The following is a 21922-nucleotide window of genomic DNA, read 5'->3' as shown; positions in this document are numbered from 1 at the left end:
GGATTCAGAGAGAGGCTCATAAAGAAATTTGCGTTAGGTGCCTGTACACATGCACCAGATATTTGAGGGTTAATTTTGCTGGCTCCCTGGCAGCAAGGAATATGTGGGGGTGGGAGGGGGGTTCCTAGGGAAAGAGGAGCCAAAACCTCTACCTGGCAGTGGATGTAGCTACTGCAGCAGTAACTCCATGAAATGGATTAGAACCACTGGAAATTCTTAGCATATATTTTGGGAAGGGAGAGAAATTCCTCACCTGAATGGGAGAAAGGGGTTACAATAGTCCCAGAATACCAATTTAGATTTCTCCTCTCATTACTTAAGAGGCATCAATTTGCAGGGGCACCTGGGTGATTCAGTCTGTTAAGTGTCTGACTCTTGATTTTGGCTCAGGTCATGATCTCAGGGTCATGAGATTGGGCCCCTGACCAGGTGACCAGGTTGCACACTCAGCAAGGAGCATGGTTGAGATGATCTCCCTCTCCCTCTGCCCCTCCCCCGCCAAATAAATAAATCTTTAAAAAAAAAAAAAAGGAAGCAATTTACGGAAATGGTGTTACCACTACCAATTCACCACCCACACTTGCTGTATAGAAAAGGACTAATGGGGTTAACTTTTTGAAGGGTGTGCAGTGCTCAAAGAGGTTATTCTCCTCCTTATGGCAAAGGAGGTGGTGCTTCTTCGCTCCAGACCAAGGGAGAAGCTGCTCAGAAGTTTGGAGGTGTCTGCTTATATCCTGCGTTTTGCCTCTTGTTTGATTTCTGCCTTCTACTCTATTCTCCAGTCTCAAGCATTTTCTGAATTGAAGACTTTTATATCTCAAATAACGTATAGGCTTAAAGCACCATACTGTCTTTGAAGATCTAAGTCTCCTTACCAAACTGAATGTGTTATCTGGCACAGAGCTGGGCCAACTAGTCAAGACGTGGCTTCTGTGGGCGTCGGTGACTTTGCACCCAGGCCTCGGGCTCCACCATCGCTTCTCAGGCGAGGATCCTCGGGCTCCCCTGCGGCCTGGGCGGCTCCACCCTTCCCACCCGCCATGCCTGAAAGCTGGAAATACGCAACGTGTCTGTTTCCGTGACGCGGAAAGCAGAGCTAGATGAGGTGGTGTCTGCCAGGGCCTCGGAGGCTCACGACCCGCAAGGGGAGCGCGCTTGAAATTGGAGACCCAGGCGAGGCCTGGGCAGACATGCGGTGAGAGCCCTTGCCCAGGGAGGAGTCGCTCTGGAACCGCCTTTTCCGGTTGCAGGTGCGCAGGCGCAGACCAGGTTGGAGCCTGCCTGCTTCCTCCACCCTCCTCTCTGCACCGTCCTGTGAACTAGAAAGCCCGCAGTATTTCCTTGCCTTAGACCTCGAGTTTCCTTGAATCCCTTAATACCAGCTTTACTGAGGTACAATTTACAGAGCGCAATTATGTGGTTTTTAGTAAACATAGTCGGGCAACCATCACCGAAATCATTTTAGAACATTATTATTGCATGAAGTTTCCCTCACTCTCCCTTTCTAGTCCATTCCCGTTTTTACCCCCAGTGCCTGGAGCCCTCTGATGTGTTTGCAGCCTCTGAAGATTTACTATTTCTGCAAATGGAAGCTTATACTACGTATTTCGTATCTGGCTTCTTTCACTTAATGTAACACTTCTGAGGTTCGTCCATATTGTTGCCGTGTGAGGAGGGTTTTTGTTTGTTGCTTAATAGTATCCCCCCTTGTATGAATGTATCGCGTTCTGTTTAGACATTCACCAGTCCATGGACCTTTGAGTAGTTCCACTCTGGGGGTTATTGTGAATCATGCTAGGAACATTTACGTACAAGTCTTTGGGTGGACATGTTTTCAATTCTCTTGTAGATGTCTAAGAGTGGGATTGCAGTTTAGTAAGCTTACGTCCAGCTTTTTTTTTTCCCCCAAACTCAGATCTCTTTGTATTAGGTTTAAATGAGAATGTTCGATCAATAATCCAATTTAATGAAATTAAAGTTGGTGATGAAAGTTCTATTATCTTGTTAACTGAGAATTAACCATTATTTTACTCGCTTTTGAGACACTGAGCTAGATAGACACTGTACTAACCATTCAGTATTCCATATATTAACTAAACAGGATTGTTTTCTTTAATGACTTGTAATCTTATTAAAGATCATGATTATGAACATAACAGTCATTGTTCGGTGCTATGTAAAGAGAATGAGGCTAAAGGTATAGAGACATTAGGATATACTCTGAGATTTTTTTTTTTTTTACTTTTTACTGAATTCCTGAAACTAAATTGGTTTATTTTTTTTTCTAAAAAAAAAAAGAAAGAAAGAAATATATATGCAGTACCTAGTTATAAAGCATGGAACTCATAGATTCATTCTACTGATGAGGGCCCAAGTAAGTCCAGAGGTTTGGGAGATGGGGGTTTTATAAAGCTGTACGGAAATGAAAGACTCCAGTGTAAGTAATGACTCAGGGAGGTCTGAGCCTCTTGTGGTGACTAACACCAACAGAGATAAAGCGCATAATAGTAAGACTAGTCTTCATAGTCTCAAGGCAGATGGTGGTGTGATGATCTAAAGCTGAGAACTGAAGACACAGCTAAATTCAAGTTGAATTCTATGGTTTATTCAGATATGGATTACTCTATTTTGAGCTTATTTATATCCATATCGCCCTGTTCAGACTCCAGAGTTTTAGAATGGCAATACTGGGCTGCTAAATTAACTTCTATTTTAGAAAAATCAGATACTTTATTTGGGGAGTTATCTGCTAAAATCAGACCAGGAAAGAACCAGGTCTCCTTGGAGAAGGCTGACTTCAGGACTGAGGCAGAGAAACTAGATGATGAGCCTGGAATATCTTGTGCAAAAAGTAAAAAGGGGCTCAGAGAATACTGGGGCTATGTCAGGAGACACGGGCACAAGCGTGAAGACAAGTCAGTTCTGGGGCAACTTTACCATCAAAATAAATGATAATAGGAATGCAATGTATAATAAAATAAAAATCCATATTAATATAAGTAAATGAATGCATAACTAATGGAGAAGGGAGAGCTCTGTCTTACAGTAGAACACTAACAAGTGTAGAAGGATAATGGAATTAAAAAAAAAAACTTTTTGGCTTTCACTATAGTAATAATTGATTCAGGCAAGGATCATCAATCCATGCTAAAATTGGTGGGTAAAAGTGTGGTAAAGAACAGGATATTTACATAATTTCAAAATGTCTCCTCATAAAACTTATGAATTGCTTATTATTTTATAAGTATCGAATACAAATTAACTTTAGAATGGAGAAAGCTGGAAACCATCTTAACCGAGGAATAAAAGTTACCAACACCAGGAATTGGACAGATTGACATCTTACGCCTGCTGGTAAGATGCCTTGAGAAGAACACGGCATTATTTAAGTGTCCTTAGCAAAAATGAATCAACTTTGAGGAAAATTAATACACACTGAAAGTATCTGCTTTGTACTTTTAAAAATGTCAAGGTCAAAAAAGACAAGAGAGGGCTGAGGAATAATTTCGGGTAGAAGGTCACCTTCTGATGTTCAGCTTCTCTAAGTGGTCACCCAGGTGGGACATTCACTTCCCTCTGAGGCTACTCATTCCTTTTGTTTGTTTTTTTAACTACTACTTTATTTAGATTCCTTTAGTTGATAGCTAATGTCCATTTTCCTTTTCCAGGATCCCATCCAGGTAGTATGTATTCTTTATGGTGAAGTATTAATATATCAAATTATTCATTTTGGCAAACCAATATATTTTCTGTATTTATAGACAGTCCATGCTGTTTCGGCGATTTTTTTTTTTTAATCCTTCTAAGTCTCCTTCTGGCTTTTTTTTTTTAATTGCAATGTTTGGTCTATGTGCATAGATAGAAAGTACATCATGATTGTAGGTTAACAGTTGCATGGTTAAGATTTATATAACCTGTATGTTTTTACAGAATGATTTATGCTAAGGCAAGTATGAATACGTGGTACGATGATACAACTGCATTTCTTCTAAATTTGAAATTCACTTCAACTTTCTCAGGAATTTTTAATTTATTTTATTGATTACTGCCTGTATGTATCTTTGGTAATCCTGTTCATGACAATCAACAAATCAATAAATGAATGAACAAACAAAAGGAATTTTGTTTTCGGGAGGGGGATCCAAGTCTAATGGACCTCATATACACACATACAGATCCCAGCTCTGCTCTCACTTGCAACCTAACTTTGGGCAGGTGGTTCAATTTCCTTAAAATTCTGGAAAACGGGGACACAATTCTATCTCATAGGACCATTATACAGAATAATAAGATAAAGCATATGAAGCAATTAGCAGAGTCCTAATATGTAACAGTAAGGCCTTATAAATAATGTTGACTGCTGTTATTACAATATATACTCAACTGAAAACTCGTTAATACAAATGAGCTGGGGAATATCTAACCCTAGCGTATAGAGAATAGCATAAATCGGGTTGTACCAACCCTTTATTTAGGAATGTCAATCATACTTTACTTCCTTCCTCACGTTTGAAGCCCTACTCCCTGCGGCTGCCATCATCATTTTCTCTCCCCCGTTCAGAATTCTCCCTCTGAGTACTTATAGTACATGACCATGGTAACCACACTTTTGAATTAAAGCACCGTGTCCTCACAAACACATTTCTCAAAGTCAAAACAAACTGACAGAATGTGAAAGGCAATGACAATAGATATACAGACCACACTGTGAAGAAAGCTCTCTGAACAACAATTAACAATGGAGTTTAGGGGAAACAGTAGGAGCAAAGAGGTTGCTTTGAGCAATAGAAATTGAGACTGATAAATCACTTTTCTTTCTAATGTAGGCTCACCACCCACAGCCAAAATGCTCTCAGCAAAACCATGGCCAGTCAATCTTCAAAGACACTTTCCTCACCCAATACCCATCTTCCTCCTTAGCAAGCTTTGTCTCCCTCATAATTCTTACCAAGTTTGCACTGAATAAAGGTTATGCATGATCAACTCTCCTTAACAATTGTCAGTGTTAGCCCTTATAGAATTTCATATTAGTCCAAAATAATTCATAGAAACCTACTATAAACTATAGATAGACTACTATCTATGCAAAGTGCAGTGGAGTTTACAAAGATGAGTAAGAGGATAGTTTTTGCCTTACACTTACCTCAAACAGGTCAACAGATTAAGGCCCGAGGGTCAAATCTGACCAGGCCCGTTCGCTTACATGTTGTCTCTGGGTGCTTTTTTTCTCTGACAGCAGAGTTGGACTGTTGTGATGAAGATTATATGCTTTCCAAAGGTTAACATATTTACTATCTTGTCCCTTTACAGAAAAAGTTTGCCAAATCTCTGAAATGGGAGATGCAAGTATAACAAAAATACCCACCTTTATTAAATGCCATTTAAAAGACTATAAAGAAAGAATTGTAAGAGGGACCCCTGGAAGACGTAGTTGGTCATCGGAGCCTTGGTTTTGGCTCAGGTCGTGATCTCAGGGTACTGAAATCGAGCCCTGCATCAGGCTCTACTCAGCATGGAGTCCGCTTGAGACTCTCTCTCCCTCTCCCTCTGCATCTCCTTCCTCGCACGCATGCATGCACTGTTTCTCTCTCTCAAATAAAAACAAATATTAAAAAAAAAAAAAAAGAATTGAGAGTTCAGAAGGTTGGCCACTTTCAGCAAGAGCATTTAGAGAAAATTCTTCAGAACCAACAGAAATAGGACTCAAAGAATGAGAATGCAGACGGGTTCAGAACTTCTCAGCAACAGAAAGTGATATAAACATGTCAAGCACAGAAAAAGCAAGATAGAGGATGGAGCTTCCAGCTTATTTGGGCATCGACTCTTATGATTTGCAGAGATCTTTTCATCTTTTCTGGTTTTCAAATCAGCATGTATGTTTTACACAAACCACCATGTGCCTCTAGGTCGTCTCCTGAATTATGTGATTGCTATCCAGCTGGTAACCCCGCTGTAAAGGGGCAAACTCCCAGATGCAAGGATGTGGTGACAAACAAACATTGTAATTAATGGCATTCTCTGTAACTGTGCCTCAATTTAACTTTCTAATCTTTTCTGTCATTGGATATTTAATATTTATTCAGCACTGAAAGAACGAGATACTGTTTTTCTTCCAAAACAAAGTCACATGACTATGCCACACATTAATTTGCAAAGATTATTATTGTGTTGCTCTTCTATTTTCATATGTGCCCTTTTCCCAAAGTTCCAGGAGGCAAAGAGGCTAGATGGATTAGCAGGACTTGAAAGACAAGAAATCATTTTGCTTAAATCGGAAAGGATATATTACATTAACAGGTCCAGTAGAGCTATTTCAAAAACCTTTTGAAAAGTAAGTTTGCATCAAAAATGTATTTATTGCAGAAAGACAATTTATGCTTACATGTATATGTAAAAATATCTTGGGCTCAACACTAAAAGCTGCTGTCATTATGACCCTTTGGCCAGTAATTCAGATTGCTACATTTGCATATCCTGCTTTATGTACTTACAAGGTAGGAGAACTGTGAACTAACCATAGTTTTCAAATAAGATATATATTTAAAAGTGAGAGAAAATGACATCTTATTTGAAGTATACGTAATTGTTGAACTGTAAAAGAATGAGCCACAATATGCAAAACTTAAAATATTACAGCTTGGGCAAAAACAAACATGAGTTGGGGGAGAAAGAGAGGGAAAGGGGGTAGGGAGAGACAAACCAAAAACGCCCTTCTTGACTGAGACAATTAATCCAAATTCGTAACTACTGTCCTGACGTGAAGAGATGATTAAAAAACAACAACAACAACAACAACCCAGGACATTTCAAACTCAAAGACTAAAATGTTTTACTATTTCAACATAAAATTCTTCCAGAACTCTCATAATATGTACATGATCCTGGAACAAATTTCTCAATTCTTAACTTATTAACAATGTGTACATTTGAAAATAAATATATACAATATTTCAAAACAAACCCTTCAAGACCATATTGGAGCAATGACATCCAAAGAAACAGAATTCAGGCACCATGTAACATTTAGGATATACGGTATCTTGAAGATCACAAATGTTCTCTTCCTTGTCACTCTGAAGTCTTCCTTTTAGAGGGGTTGCTTCTAAAGTAGTTTTCTTACAGAGCCAAACATCCTGATGTGCCAAATCCAGTTTCATTTTCTCCAGTACTAAAAAAACAAAAAACAGATAAACAAGTAGAAAGTAATTAACTTCAATTTCACAAAGAAAGACAAACAACAGAGTCTACAGTTTTAAAAAATGCTTAGTTCTTGGCATGACATTTTGAGAGACTGAAAAGCTGTAGCTTATTCCACAGAGAGCACCCACTTCATTCCAGAACTGATCTGGAATCAAATCAAAGATAGTGGTCCCTAAAAGAACAAGGAAGTCCAGTCAGGAGTTGTGTGGGGGCCAACACATTAACAATGTTTGATATTAAAATATCAAGTAGAAATTAAAAAAAAACACACACAATGCTTTTAGTACCTGTTTTGTGCTAGGAACCCTCACAGCTACCTCAGATATTGCTTGGAAAGAGATCTGTGACACTGCACCTCTCTTCATTATCTCTCAAAATTAGCATTCAGTGAAATTCAGAGAATGCTACCCATTACTTCTGAGAACTAGCCAATACAAAAATCATCTGCAACAGTTAATGGTTGTCTTTAACGTGTACAGATGCTGCCAGTCACCACTTTCTCAGTACGGACAACTCTGATTGTCCGGGTGAACATAACTGAACCATCCATAACTCATGTGCCATCTTGTTCAATAAAATATATGCTGGCAATATCTTGGAAGAAATACGAATGCTGGACATGGGCAACATAATTTTGTTTCTGTGAACTTCACCTCATTATTACTCTAAGAAAAAAACATGAAGGGGGAAAAAAACTCACGGACAAATATTTGTGGGCGTGTGTGTGCATTCATGTATATGTGTAAAAATGTGAAAGATGTTGACTGATTTTAATCTGATACAATTTAAAGTGGTGATTCTAACAAGGATATGGTAAGATTCAACTTTAATGCTTTTAAGAAAAAGGTAATTTCTGATTTAAGAAGCGGTTTAAATATCTTCTAGGAGACAATATCAGAGAAAATAAAAATAAACTTCTCAAATGGTCCTTGGCAATTATATAAAATCACATACGTTTATTTGGTGCCTACTATGTGCCAGGAATGGCTCAGGTTCTGTGAGAGTCCCCATGTTACTTAAGACCAAAAAAGCTGGAAGACAAAATACTCATATACAGGGTCACCAGTCATACACACACAAGCACATCCAAAAGTTGGGCAATGGGTGAGGAACTCATTCCAGGCAAAGAGCAAAGGTGGACTGTTTGTGGGGCTTGAGGGGAAATACTGGGTATGAGGTAAACCAGCAGAGCTACAAAGAAGGCTCTTTTTGAAGGCTAGAGGAAGATGATTAAAATTGAAAATGTGGGTTAGAGCCAAACTGTGGAGGGTCCTCACAGACATGCTGGGAAGTCTAAATATCCTGGTAACAATGAAAAACCACACATGTGGATACTTATGTCTGTATGTGTGGGAGAAACACTGCTACTGAACAGTCAGTCTCTGATATATTGCCTAGATACTTCAGAGCGTCTCTGTCTGGGGAAAAAAATCAGTAATACTATGTTGCAGAGTCAGTCGCAAAATGTTCAACTCCCTGTACATCTGATGAATTTATATAAAATGGTCTGATACAACAGCGGGGCAGGAAAACAACAGTATGACAACTAACCTTCCTAAAAGCAGTTAATGAAACAAACAGACAAATCTTACTGTAGATTATACTCAAGTGTTTGAAAACTCACCCCACAGAAGACAAGGAAATTAAATTTCTACAGATAAAAAATAAACTGCAGGGCATTTTAGCTGAAAATTATGGGGCATTCTGCTGACTGCTGCTATTACAGTAATTACTCTTAAGACTTTAAAACATTTGTAATGTTGCAAGAGCCTGTATGATGTTTTTAAACATGGTGGGCTCTAATGGCTACTCGCCCAGCAGCGCTGACTGCAGAGCGACCGGAGAGCACGTGGGCGTCAATAAAATTCACAACTGGCTTGTGGCCAACGTGCAAAATAAATGTTATCCCACATTTATCATATCTGGGATTAACTGTTCCCAGTGACTCCTTTTTATATCACACTCTCTTGGCTGTTTGAACAGCTGATTTTTTTTTTCTCTTGAAGGGCAGATGAAACATTAAGGAGAAAAAAGTTAAAAGATCATTTTTTTTAAATTTACAAATATATTTTTTAAAACTTGCTACTCACAACAAAACCCGCTCATCTCTAATAAATTAAAGCTTAAATATATATATCAAGAAAAACATGATTTAGAAACTACTGTCTGTTTCTACAACTTAGGGTCTGGGTTTGAATCTGGACTTCTTCCCCCTATTAACCCTGAGACCATGAGTTATTTAATCTCAGCCTTGGTTTTCTCTTCTGTAAAATAGGCCTAGTGACACACCCACTTCACAGGCGTGAGGATTAAACAAGGTGATACAGAAAAAGCTCTTTATGTAATTTCTGACACATCTATGTGTTCAATAGGCTGTAATTGTTACTATTATTGTTGTTTCTTTGTTGTTGTTGATTTTTTTCCTCCCAGGATAATTCAGATAAATTAGGAATAGATTGGGGATACAAAACAATACAAAATACTTTCGTATGATATACTAGTATTATGATATTTATTTAAGCCACTGGACTGGGAATCATCTACATCTTTAGAAAATTATTTACTAAATTAAAAAAAAAAGCTTGGTTTTGGAGAAAAAGTTCTTTTTGGCTAACTTCAATACTTTTTAGTTTTGATCAATTAATTATTTTATACTGCTGTTCTTTATTCCTAATGGTAAAAGAAGGTCCATGTGACTTCAACTCAGAAATGATGCTCTATCCTCTTCTCCTAGGGCATCTTTTGCATCTATGCACTCTCAGGGTAGATCAGAGAGTAGAGCAGTTACAGTGCAAACATCCTACACGAGGTTTAGGTGTTAGTGTCAGCACATAATGGTAAAACAGGAGCATAAATAAACAAAATTACTCAAAAAAAGCCAGAAGGCAACACATTACATATAGTCATCTCTCCACAAGTTCAGAACAGGGAGCTTTTCCCTTAATACTGATGCAAAAAAACCTTATTTTTTTTGAGCAGCAGATGGGCCAGATGGATGGCCTGCACTTAGAAGCCCCGCTGTACAAAAGAATGAGACTCCTCAATAACTGGAATCACATGCAGCATGGCAAGATGTCATGTCACGGGGGACACCTGGGACTGACACATCCCTGAAGGAGCTCCTCTCACATTGATTAGGACATACGCTGTTCAGTAAAAACATCAAGCAGAATAACAACATTGTTTTTCTCCTTTCATTGTTTTTTCTTTTCTTTTTTCTTTTTAGGACATACGCTGTTCAGTAAAAACATCAAGCAGAATAACAACATTGTTTTTCTCCTTTCATTGTTTTTTGTTTTCTTTTTTCTTTTCTTTTTTTTTTTTTAAAGATTTTATTTATTTATTCGACAGAGATACAGACAGCCAGCGAGAGAGGGAACACAAGCAGGGGGAGTGGGAGAGGAAGAAGCAGGCTCACAGCAGAAGAGCCTGATGTGGGGCTCGATCCCATAACGTCGGGATCACGCCCTGAGCCGAAGGCAGACGCTTAACCGCTGTGCCACCCAGGCGCCCCTTGTTTTCTTTTTTAAATCATCATAAGTATATATAGTTGTAACTCTTCAGTTAAAGCCACATAACGTATGACTACACTTCATGTGCCCCTCTGCTAGGACCTGTGCTTTCCCCCTTGAACACCACGGGGGCTAATTAAGGATTCTTGTTTTCAGTATCTTGAGCTGGAACTTAGGTAAACTTTCTGAACGCCCTCTGCTCTTATTGTTTTACTCTCAGTCTACAAAAAATACGTCTCTAACCCTAATCTACCAAGATTCAGTTAATTAGATTAATACATGCTAAGATGAATGGAAACCACACCTCACTCTCCAGCTCTCTATCATCAATCAGTGGAGAGAGACAGGAGAAAGCAGACACAGGGCAGAAGCAGGCTGTCATGTGAGAGATTACCATCCAAAGGCTAGTTTCAGAGCAGTAAGTGACCCAAACTAAATGACCTCTACCTTCCTGTGCAGACAAGACTAAAGAACCCTTTAAAGATCATTTCAGTGGGGACAAGAGTTCTGATGATGCAATCTCAAAGACAATGACCTAAATAAAAGTGTTTTTCAGTGGAAAATTTGTATCACTAATAGGTGGGTGTTGCTAGGCAACGAATATTGCAGTGTTTAATCTCTACCCTTCCTAGGGAATGGTATGATGGAAGAAAATAAGCCTTTTCAGCATTGCAACATAATAGCTGTATGTGGCAATTCTGTAGTCTTATTTTAGACTATAATTTCTTTTATGCTGAAACAACTATAATTTTTGTTAACATGTATCAATCAGTTTACCTCCATTTTTAGAAAATTGTCCTATAATCCACAATGATTAATAGGAATGCACTAAAATTAGACTAAATCAATTAGCAGTACACATCCTTATAATAAATGCTATGAGTGACCAAGAAAACAGATGTTGGTCATCCGGATTTGCACGTGCGTATCTAAGTAGTACTTAGAAAATTCATAGTCACTACTTAGAAAATATATAGCATTTATAAGAATGAGTTTCAAAGTGAAAATAAACTTCAGAGATTAGTTAAGAAATAGCTATGCTTCAGGGTGCCTGGATGACTCAGTTAGTTAATCATCCTATTCTTGATTTTGACTCAGGTCATGATCTCAGGGTCCTGGGATCCAGCCCCACATTGGGCTCTGTGCTCAGCCTGGAGTCTGTTTGTCCCTCTCCCTCTGTCCCTTCCCCCATGCACACTTGCTCACTATCTCTAAAATAAAAAAACAAATAAAATCTTAAAAAGAAAAAAAAGAAAGAACTATGCTTCTGTAATTTCATAATTTGAAAAGACCTATGTGAAGTTAAAACCATATTTAGTATCTCTTGTAACCTTCAATAACTAAACAAATTCCAATGAAATTAAACATCCTTGGGTTACTCTCATTTTAATATTGTTTCAGTTGCACAAGAGTATAGATAGGCACGGGTGACGAGTATAGGCAGAGGCAACATACTTAAGGAAACCAAAGATGAGACAGCATGAGCATTTCAATTCGTTTCTTAGGATGTAGAACATGGTGGGACAGTCTGGTAAAGACTTGAATTTGATAAGCTAGGAAACAACATTTTATGTGGCTCAGCCCTCTCATCTTTAAAAGGGGAGAATGTTAAAACTCACTTTCGTGGTTATAGTAAGGATTATATAATGTTAAAAAATAGTGAAGCACTGTATGAAATACAAAGATCAAATAAATAAGGTTATTGCTGTCCCAGACATGGTTATCTCTCATTATAAAATGTAGCACTGAGATATGTTCTAAATATTTTGTCTACATAAATATTCATGCTGTATTAAGCCTCCACTATTCCCTGTCTAGGATGATGCTGGTGGTCTTTACATTGCTGGAATCATCCAGATATTTGCTCTAAATTCATATTCATGTTGCTATGGCCTTGATATTCTTTTTTTTTTTTTCTTTTTTTTTTTTAAAGGCAAAAGTCTGAAATTTTTGACCAAATTCAGGATGAGAATCTAGGGTTTCTTTCTTTCTTTCTTTCTTTCTTTTTCTTTCTTTCTTTCTTTTTCTTTCTTTCTTTCTTTTTCTTTCTTTCTTTCTTTTTCTTCCTTCCTTCCTTCCTTTTCTTTCTTTCTTCTTTCTTTTTCTTTCTTTCTTTCTTTTTCTTTCCTTTTCTTTCTTTTCTTTTTTTGTAAACTGTGCCTTTTATTTTAAGATTTTATTTATTTATTTGACAGAGAGACAGAGAGAGCGCACAAGCAGGGGGAGCAGCAGGCAGAGGGAGAGGCAGAAGCAGGCTCCCCAATGAGCAAGGAGCCTGATGCGGGACTCAATCTCAGGACCCTGGGATCATGACCTGAGCTAAAGGCAGATGCCTAACCAACAGAGCCACCCAGGCACTCCTTCACGTAATAATACTATTTTGTTATCAAGAATCTATTCTAGTCCAAGAAAGTTTGTAACAACGAAGGCCAAAGTAATTTAAAATAACTATTTATCCAGAATTTCTACATCGTATCTACCATTTTACTGAAGAACTAAAAAATAGAAACCTAAGAAAGACTTAATATTTCTTTCCAAGAAATATAATCCTCTGTTAGTTTATACTTATATATGATCTTTCCCAAGTCTAAGTTAAGAGTACATTCACCTCTATTACCAATTTATTGGCCATATTCATATTTTCTCTGTGAATAGAAAAGGTATATGCGTTAACTTTTCATTCTGAACAACCTTCGTAATTGAACCATAAGTGCTGGGGCTTTCATTTACTTTTAATCTTTGCAATAGTCAATATAAGCTTTGTACAGGGAAAGCAATTAACCTTTGTGTATCTCTGACAATAGATTAAATTTATATTAGTTTTTATCTCAATACCAATTATAGATGTGGAAACTGAGGCCCAGAGACATTGGTAAAAAAAGGTCCCTCTGTTACTACCTCCCCCAAATAAGAATGTGGTCCTTTTTTTATCTGGCTTTTTCTCTCTTTTATTTTTAACACAGGGAATTAAGAAAAATAGTCCCTCTGGGGCACCTGGGTGGCTCCGTTGGTTAAGCATCTGACTCATGATTCCGGCTCAGGTCATGGTCTTGAGGTCATGAAATCAAGCCCCACATCGGGCTCCCTGTTCAGCAGGGAGTCTGTTTTAGATTCTCTCTCTCTTCCTCTCCCTCTGCCCCTCCCCTCCCAGCCCCAGGCATGCTCTCTCTGTAAAATAAATAAAATCTGAAAACAAAAAAAAAAAAAAAAAAAAAGAAAAAGAAAGAAAAGAAAAATACTCCTTTTATTCTTAGGTTCTGTGAGCAATGCAGAATAGACATCTTATGTAAATTCCAACACAATTTCAAAACTAAAGTATAACACTGGTTCAGGGGTGCCTGGGTGGCTCAGTCAGTTAAGCATCTGCCTTCAGCTCAGATCATGACCTCAGAGACCTGGGATCAAGCCCCATGTCAAGGCTCCCCACTCAGTGGAGACTCTGCTTCTCCCTCTTCTCCTTCCCATGCTTGTGCTCTCTCTCGCACTCACTTTCTCACTCTCAAATAAGTAAATAAAATCTTAAATAAATAAAGTATACCACAAGTTCATTTATAGAACTTGAAAGCTCAAATTTAAGCTAGAGTGTATAAGATGAGTGGCCGTTAAGTCTTCAAAGATGCCACATTTAATCCCTCTCCTCCAGAGTACACACTATCTCTTCTCCCTGAGAGCTGGGGCCGGCCTTCTGACTTGCTCTAAGATGCCTGCTGCCCCTGTTTTCATATTTCTTGGGGGGCAGCCGTCGCCATGCAGGAGAACAGCAGCCCTGGCTAGAGTACAGAATGGCGAGAGAAGCGGAGACAGGCTATCTGGAGGAGCAAAGTGAAGATGTGTGAAACCTTTTGGACCCTTCAGACAAACCCAATCACCAGCTAAACACAGCTGAATGAGTGAACCCACATGACATAACAGGAAACAAAAAAGCCATGTGGCTGGGCTCTGGCTGAAATCCTGACTGGAGAATCATAAGAAGTAATAAATCATTATTGTTTTTTAAGCTAGTGAGTTCAGGTTTGTTAAATAGCTACAGACAATCTGAAATGAGGTGTTCAGGCAGCAGCATTAATTTGAAGTGTGGAGTTTTAGCTCTATTATATATGGTAAATGCCCAAGAAACTAAAGGAGAAAACTGAGAAACTTGAAGTATGCAAGAAGGAAAACTCTTGAAAGAGAAATTTTTCAGCTGTAGATAAGGACAGGGCAAAATGAAATATAAATAACCAACTCTGAAGGAAATGCAAAGACACAGAAGTTAAAAGTTTCTAACTTCAAGCATGTTACAACTATTTGAGTTTTAAAAAAGAAAAAAAAAAAGGGTGTACATACAAAAAGGGAGAGAGAAAGTAACTGGATTATGAGGGCTGTGCCAGGGAAAGTTTCAGTAACTCATAATATAGTGGTAAGCAAGACACTGACAAGAGAACGAGTTGCAAAATAATGGATATGGGAGTCAAAAGATTTGGGTTCAAGTCTTGGTTCAGTCCCTTGTTAGTCAATGAAGTTAGTGGAAGTCATTATCCCATTCTAGGCTTCTATACCCTATTGCTCCAAAATATCCGGCTATGCTATATGGAGATTCAGATCTACCATTAGCTAGACAAATCACGTACCATCGGAATCACAGTTTATTCTCTTGAGAAGTGACTGGTTAGGATTAAAAAGAGTTGGTCCTTGTGATAAACTATGACCCAAATTGGTGTTCTGGGAAAAGAAATTTTTTGTTAAGCAAAAAAAGAGGTAAGGGAACATTTACAGCAAGAAACTCCCTTATGTTCCTTGGATACTTTTTAAGTAGATAAGGCACTGCGCTAATAGGTGGGAAACAGATATAGCCCCATCTTCAAGAAGTTTGTATTTTAGTAGTTATAAGACAAGTATCCAAGTATCTATAACAGAAAGCAAAATATAAGTGCAACTCATAATAAAGGTAAAAGTACTATAAATATCCAGAGGAAGATCAATCAAAGTGGCATTATGAATAGATCTCAGAGGACAGCTTAGATTTGGTAAGCAGAAGTTTACCAAAGATTTATTAAGAAGATGGATGTTCTATGCTGAAGAAATGGCAGCTGCAAAGTAATCACAGAGACAGAAAAGAACAAAATATTCAGAGAGAGTGTTAGGGAAACACCTTGGAAAACAGCTTGGAATACAATATTCTGGAAGGCTTTGAACTGCCAGAGATTGGACTTCACTGTTAGGCAATGGGAAAACATTGTGCACACTGAAATTTAAAAAAAAAAAAAAAAAAAAAAGACAAGGGAAAACATTATTTTGTGAAAATATATCTGGGATATTTAGAAGGATAAAAAAATGCTTAGAGGAAAAAAAAAAAACTAAAACAGAAGAATTATAAAGGGTTTTAGTTATCCAAGATATCTTAAAGAACAAAAAACAGATTAAAATGTTAATAGTCAGAAAATGATAGAAAAGGATAAAGAAATGGTTCAACTAAAAAGAAAAAAGAAAACAGTTAAACTGACAAGGCTTGGTGACAGTGGTACTAGGTGAGAGAGAGGACAAAGCAGACAGGCTTTGAGCTTGGGTGATTAGTAAAATTATTAACAGAATATGCAAAGTCAGGGAGGAGTGAGCAAGGAGAAGAGAGTGAGTGTGTGGGAGGAAAGAGGCCTAATTTTTCTGTTTGCTCACCATTTTCATAATCATCCTCATTATGAAATTCATAATTAAACCTGTTTTAAGCCTGAGGTTTACCATCATAGGCTAGTGTGAAAAGGTCTCCCTCAGACATTTGCATGCAAGATTCTACTAACAGTAAGTCTACAGACAGACCTTTTCAGTGTGTGGTATGCACTGCTTTTCTCAGCTTCTAAACTCCTTTCCTAGCACATCACCATTTGTCAAAATCCAACAAGTGTTCAAGTCTCACTTGCTAAGGCCTCGGTTAGACCCAAGATCATTCTCAAGAAAGATTTACAATCACCACTGACCACAAAGAACAAATATACCTATGCTGATATTCCACAATTTAGTTAATGACTATGAAAATTTAACTGGGATGTTTTAAAGTTAATAACGTATGCAACACATTCACATCAGCTGGCTGATGTCAAAAAGGCTTGACAAAGAAAACACAGAAAAGACATCATTAGCAGGAGAAAAGCATGGCTCTCCGAGGACTCTGGGGTAGGACACCCAGAAGCTGAGAGATCAATTGCACTGCCTTCAGAGCACTTACCTGGGCAAACTTGTGAATCTGCTCTACCACTGCAGCAAAGAGAGCATGGACACTTTCGTCGATCAGACTCTGCATGTAATGCACCGCCTCTTCATCAGATAGGTCGAGTCGGAATTTATCCTGAACCTACAAGGTCAGAGTAGGTTAGTCTTTTGAATGAAAAAAAAAAAAAAGGACTCAATTTGAAGAGACAGCATCAGACTGATATAGATGTTGTTACAATATATTATGACCTATTTTTACGACAAAGAAGTGATTCATAACTTACAAGAAGTTCTGAATATTATTATTGTTTTGAGTGAAGTTTATTGTTTTTGCTATATGCTCTTCACCCTTCCTTGTTGTTTGTGAAGTATTTTTTTAAGAAAAAATAAACAGTAAATATGATTCTGCTAGGTGCTGCAAATATAAAAAAATAAATTGTTCTTTTAACTCAAAAGTGTGCTTTATTTTTTTGCATTTCTTTTTTTTCTAAAGTTTTACTTATTTAAGTAATCTCTACAACCCACATGGGGCTCGAACCAACCAAGATCAAGAGTTGTACACTCTTCTGACTGAGCCAGCCAGGCGTCCCTATTTTTTTGCATTTCAAAGCTAGAACTACTGTATAAAATTTAAAGTGTGGCATATTTATTAATAATCTCCTTCACTTAATCCCTGTTACTTATTATTAAATGGATATACCAAGGTGAGATTATAGTAATATTCTCCCACACCGTTTCAATGCCTATACAAGAACAGGAACCATGTCAATCACTGGCAAAATTAAGATCTTCCAAAATGTCTCCTTTCCTACAGCAATTCCTTATACTTCTGCCAAGAACTATTTCAATTGGTTTGCAGTTTCCAAAGAGAGAGGAATTTTCCTTTATTTTGTATTTAAAGTTACAGCTGATTCCCAATAACAAGAACTAGAATTTTTACTATAATAACTAGAAAAATTAGTTGACATATATGAGAATGGTTCCTAAAAAATAAAAACCAGTGTTATTGAATGACTACTCTGTGCAAAACACTTTACATGCAGTATTTCACCTGACTGAGGCAGACAGTATCTCCACCCCTCTAAGATGCAGAAACAGAGGCAAAGAGAATTTCTGAAGTGAACCAACCCAGAGACCCTTATCTGATGGCAAGGGTCTCATGTTTCCAATTTCATGCTACTACACATAACCATTATAACTCTACTCCTTTCTCCTCTTGTAAGTGACCCAAATATACTTTTGAAAAAGCAGGCAAGGAGAAAATGTTTCTAAGCAAATAAAAAGTGGTCACACTTAGTATTTCCTTTTAAGTAGAGATTTAACTACTAGGAAACTAAGGAGGACACAGTAGGACAACCCACGGCTCTGGATCCGCACTTATCTCTTTACTAGACTGGAGGTATGCCAAATGATCCAATAACTCTGCAGCTTCAGGCTGGGGCAGTAAAAGAGAGGTGGACGTAAAGAGTGAAGGACAGTTCGGTGGAGGGACATCTAAAGGAATATCTTGAATGAACTGCTCTCCCATTTCTAAATCCCAATTAATGGCATATCTGTTCCTTGGGTTTAATCTTTTATTTTCTTTGACTTAAAAAAGATGTCTGACAGGTCTGTAACTATGTTTAAGGATATCAAAAAACTATAGGGCAGGAAAATCAAAACTTTGGCCTAATTTTATCAAAACTTACATGCTTGTATAAGTGTTGCAACACAGACTATATGTATTTGGCATAGAAGGTAGATGTTATTTACCAAATATGAAAAAATCATCCTCAACTGCATATAAATGGCTGATTTGGCCTCACATATACTGACTAGGCTACCTGTTATTGTCCCATAGGTCCTTAAGGTTCTAATACTTTTCTTCAAGGTACATTCTCTCTGCTCTTCAGGTTAGAGGTTTAAGCTCTACCCATGCGTGTGCATGAATAGACACACATACTCTCTGACATTCCAATTAGTACTAAATATTAAATTTTGTCTTATTAGCATTTTGATGTACACTCTTCTTGATTCCACATTCTCAGGTGTGTAGAGCTATTCCCCACAGAAAACCCTGCAACACATTTCTAGACTAAACTATACTGTCTTTCCTAAGGAGTACGGTGATTTCATTTATACCTAATCTTTACCCTTTGTCTTTCAAAGCTCAAAATACATCATTACAAGACTAATTTAACATTCATTAATAAAGAAGACTTTTGCTTAAAATAATTTAATGTTTAGCATCTCTGAAATAAGAGTAACTTTCATTAAAATAGAAAAGCAGACATCCCCTATTAAATATTTTTAATTCAAATTAATTAGAATTTTAAAAAGTTTTTCCTTGTACTCATTTCGTAATAATTTAATCACAGAAGTGATTACAACAAAGGAAAAAATTTCACTCATCAGAGTGAAAGAAAGAGTTTTAATGTAAACATTATTTCCTTGCTGAGTTCATTTGATTATCTGAGCTACATTAGAATTAAAAAAATTCCCCCACTTGAATAAAAACCAGAATTTAAAATAAAGAATAATTAAAAAGAGAAATTATAAAAATTGAACACCCATCCAACTACTGCTAAAAGAGAATCAATGCTATAATTGTTTGTAATAAGACACAGGATTAGTAGAGAAAAATAAAACCTATGTTACCAAAATTCAATGAGAGTGGATGTTACAGCTTATATGGTTTTGTTTTTTTGTTTTTTTTAGATATTTTTAAGGTAACATATAATGCATTGTTTCAGGGGTACAGGTCTGTGATTCATCAGTCTTACACAATACACAGCACTCACCACAACACATACCCTCCCCAGTGTCCATTACCCAGCCACCCCTTCCCTCCCACAGCTTGTGTTTTAATAAACAAACCTTGTAAGCACCAAAAGTAATTTAATTTTACAGGTCATTTGAAATAGATCTTCAGACAATTTGTAGCTGTAATTATATATATATATATATTTTTAATATGTTATACATATATTTATATATATTTATATTTATCTATACATATATAAATAAATATAAATATATTATATATGTATGATAATATAAATATATATATAATTTGTTTGTTTTAAAGTTTAGTCAAAAATCAATTTAGAGAGGGGTGCCTGGGTGACTCAGTTAGGTGTCTGCCTTTGGGTCAGGTCATGGTCCCAGGGTCTTGGGATAGAGCCCAGCATCTGGCTCCCTGTTCAGCAGGAAGTCTTCTTCTCTCTCCCTCTCCCTTTGCCTCTCCCCCGGCTCATGCTCTCTCACTCTCAAATAAAGAAATAAAATTTGTAAAAAAATCAATTTAGAGAAAGAACACATTCATTTATTCTTCAACACAAAATAGCATTACCTCGTTAAATTACTCTAAACAAACTTATTACCACAGTTTAAAAGATTTCCTTATTACTGATTTAAAAAAAAAACACACAAATGAAAAAGCACTGACTGCCAAGGGGTCATGTTTATCCATTAAACTATTCTCTCTATCCCCTCTGCATTTTTTTTTTAAAGAGATTCACCTGTATCAAAAACTAAGAAAATTTAAAACTCCCTGAAGATAGGCAATTGCCTTTTATCAATACACTCTCCCTAGTAACTAAGTTAATAATATGCTAGAGAATACAAATTTTCTTTTTTTTTAAGTATAGTCAACACACAATGTTACATTAGTTTCTGAATACACACACTTTTTATCTCAAATATTTTAACTTCCCTTTATTCACCAGTACAATCTACAGGAGTTGACTAAGAAGTCTTATTTACATACCACATGTTCATAAGATATCTCCTTTTAATTTATTCAGAAAGAGCTGACACACCCTGCTTCGTGAGCCTTTCCTGGCCACAAATTTTAAAATTTCCAAAATCAATGCCAACTCAACTTTTTATTTTCCTCTCTCACTTTTTTCTCTAAACACTAATCACGATTAGTGTGTTACATATTTTACTTGATTTATCCTGTTTCTTTTCTGTTTCCCTTATTAGAAGGTAAGCTCCATGAGGGTGGAAAATTTTGTTTTATTATTACTATAATTCAAGCACTAAGACAGTGCTTGACACACAGTAAATAGCTCAATAAATACTAAGTATTTATCAAAATAAATAACTCTTCAAAAAAAAAAAAACTAGTATGATCTGTTTGCCCATTTTTGGAAATTAGTCTATCCACCATGCTTTAGTTATACTAGCACATAACACTTTGCTTTATATCAATATGCATTATTTTTATTAGACTACTTGGATAACTTTGGTCTAAATTATTAAAAGGATTAAAGCAACTTTTGTGCAAGCTTCCCATGGCAAAGAGCAGCACACTAACCTACTACTACCAGGTACTTAATGTTTGTGATTGATGATCATATAAACAAATCTGATTAATAAAAATATCATGTATTCCATATATAAATATTCAATTTCCAAAAAATTAAAACACAACTGATATATACTATATTAAGTTATAGAGACAAGAAAATACTGTTGCACTTTGTTATGATTACTCAAATAATTTAAATAATCTGTACTTTTCTCAGCCTCAAATGTGCTACTCTATTTCCCTAGTTGGTTTCCAGTCACGAGTCAACACAAAAATTTCCCAAGTGGTAAGACTTTGAAGTAATGTTAGCAACTGTTATTTCAACAAGTATAAAAATCTATACTTCTTTAAAAATGAAATATATGACACAAATTTTAGCCTATTCCAGCATAACTTTCCAATATTATTATGACTTTACTGTCAAGTTTATGTTACAAATAATTACTTCATATTCTTAATAAAAGAGGAGAAAGCAAAGAAACCTTTTACAAAATATCCTTTTGGTGAGATATATGATGAAATACCTTTTTTTTCCGAGGTTTACATAACTGAAATTAGAATAAAGGGCTAATAAGGAGTACCAGTCTAAAGAAAAATAACTAACGCGCATGCTTTTTTTTTTCCTTCACAAAATAAACTGCCTTGTGTGCTAAAAGATAGTGCAGCTAACATAGCTGTAACAAAAGGGCACTATCCTTAAACAGTAAAATCAATGATTTTCTAAAAGAGAAAC

General features: G+C 36.7%; 1 protein-coding gene across 1 annotated transcript in view; it reads right to left on the bottom strand.

Annotated features, from left to right (window-relative positions):
* Nucleotides 1–6332: 6332 nt before the first annotated feature.
* The window catches only part of PIK3C3 (phosphatidylinositol 3-kinase catalytic subunit type 3), a 136370-nt gene continuing 120780 nt past the window's right edge, over nucleotides 6333–21922 (bottom strand). Inside the window, exons 27-28 of the mRNA XM_034642203.1 lie at nucleotides 16912–17037; nucleotides 6333–7168 (exon numbers count right to left, since the gene is read on the bottom strand). Coding sequence (XP_034498094.1) covers nucleotides 7154–7168; nucleotides 16912–17037 — 141 coding nt within the window. The 3' untranslated portion in view covers nucleotides 6333–7153. The remainder of the gene's footprint in view (nucleotides 7169–16911; nucleotides 17038–21922) is intronic.

The sequence above is a fragment of the Ailuropoda melanoleuca genome, chromosome 14 (genome assembly GCF_002007445.2).
Source record: "Ailuropoda melanoleuca isolate Jingjing chromosome 14, ASM200744v2, whole genome shotgun sequence".
Lineage (NCBI taxonomy): Eukaryota > Metazoa > Chordata > Mammalia > Carnivora > Ursidae > Ailuropoda > Ailuropoda melanoleuca.
The sequence above is the reverse complement of the archived record's forward strand: the minus strand, read 5'-3'. Positions and strand labels throughout refer to the sequence as shown.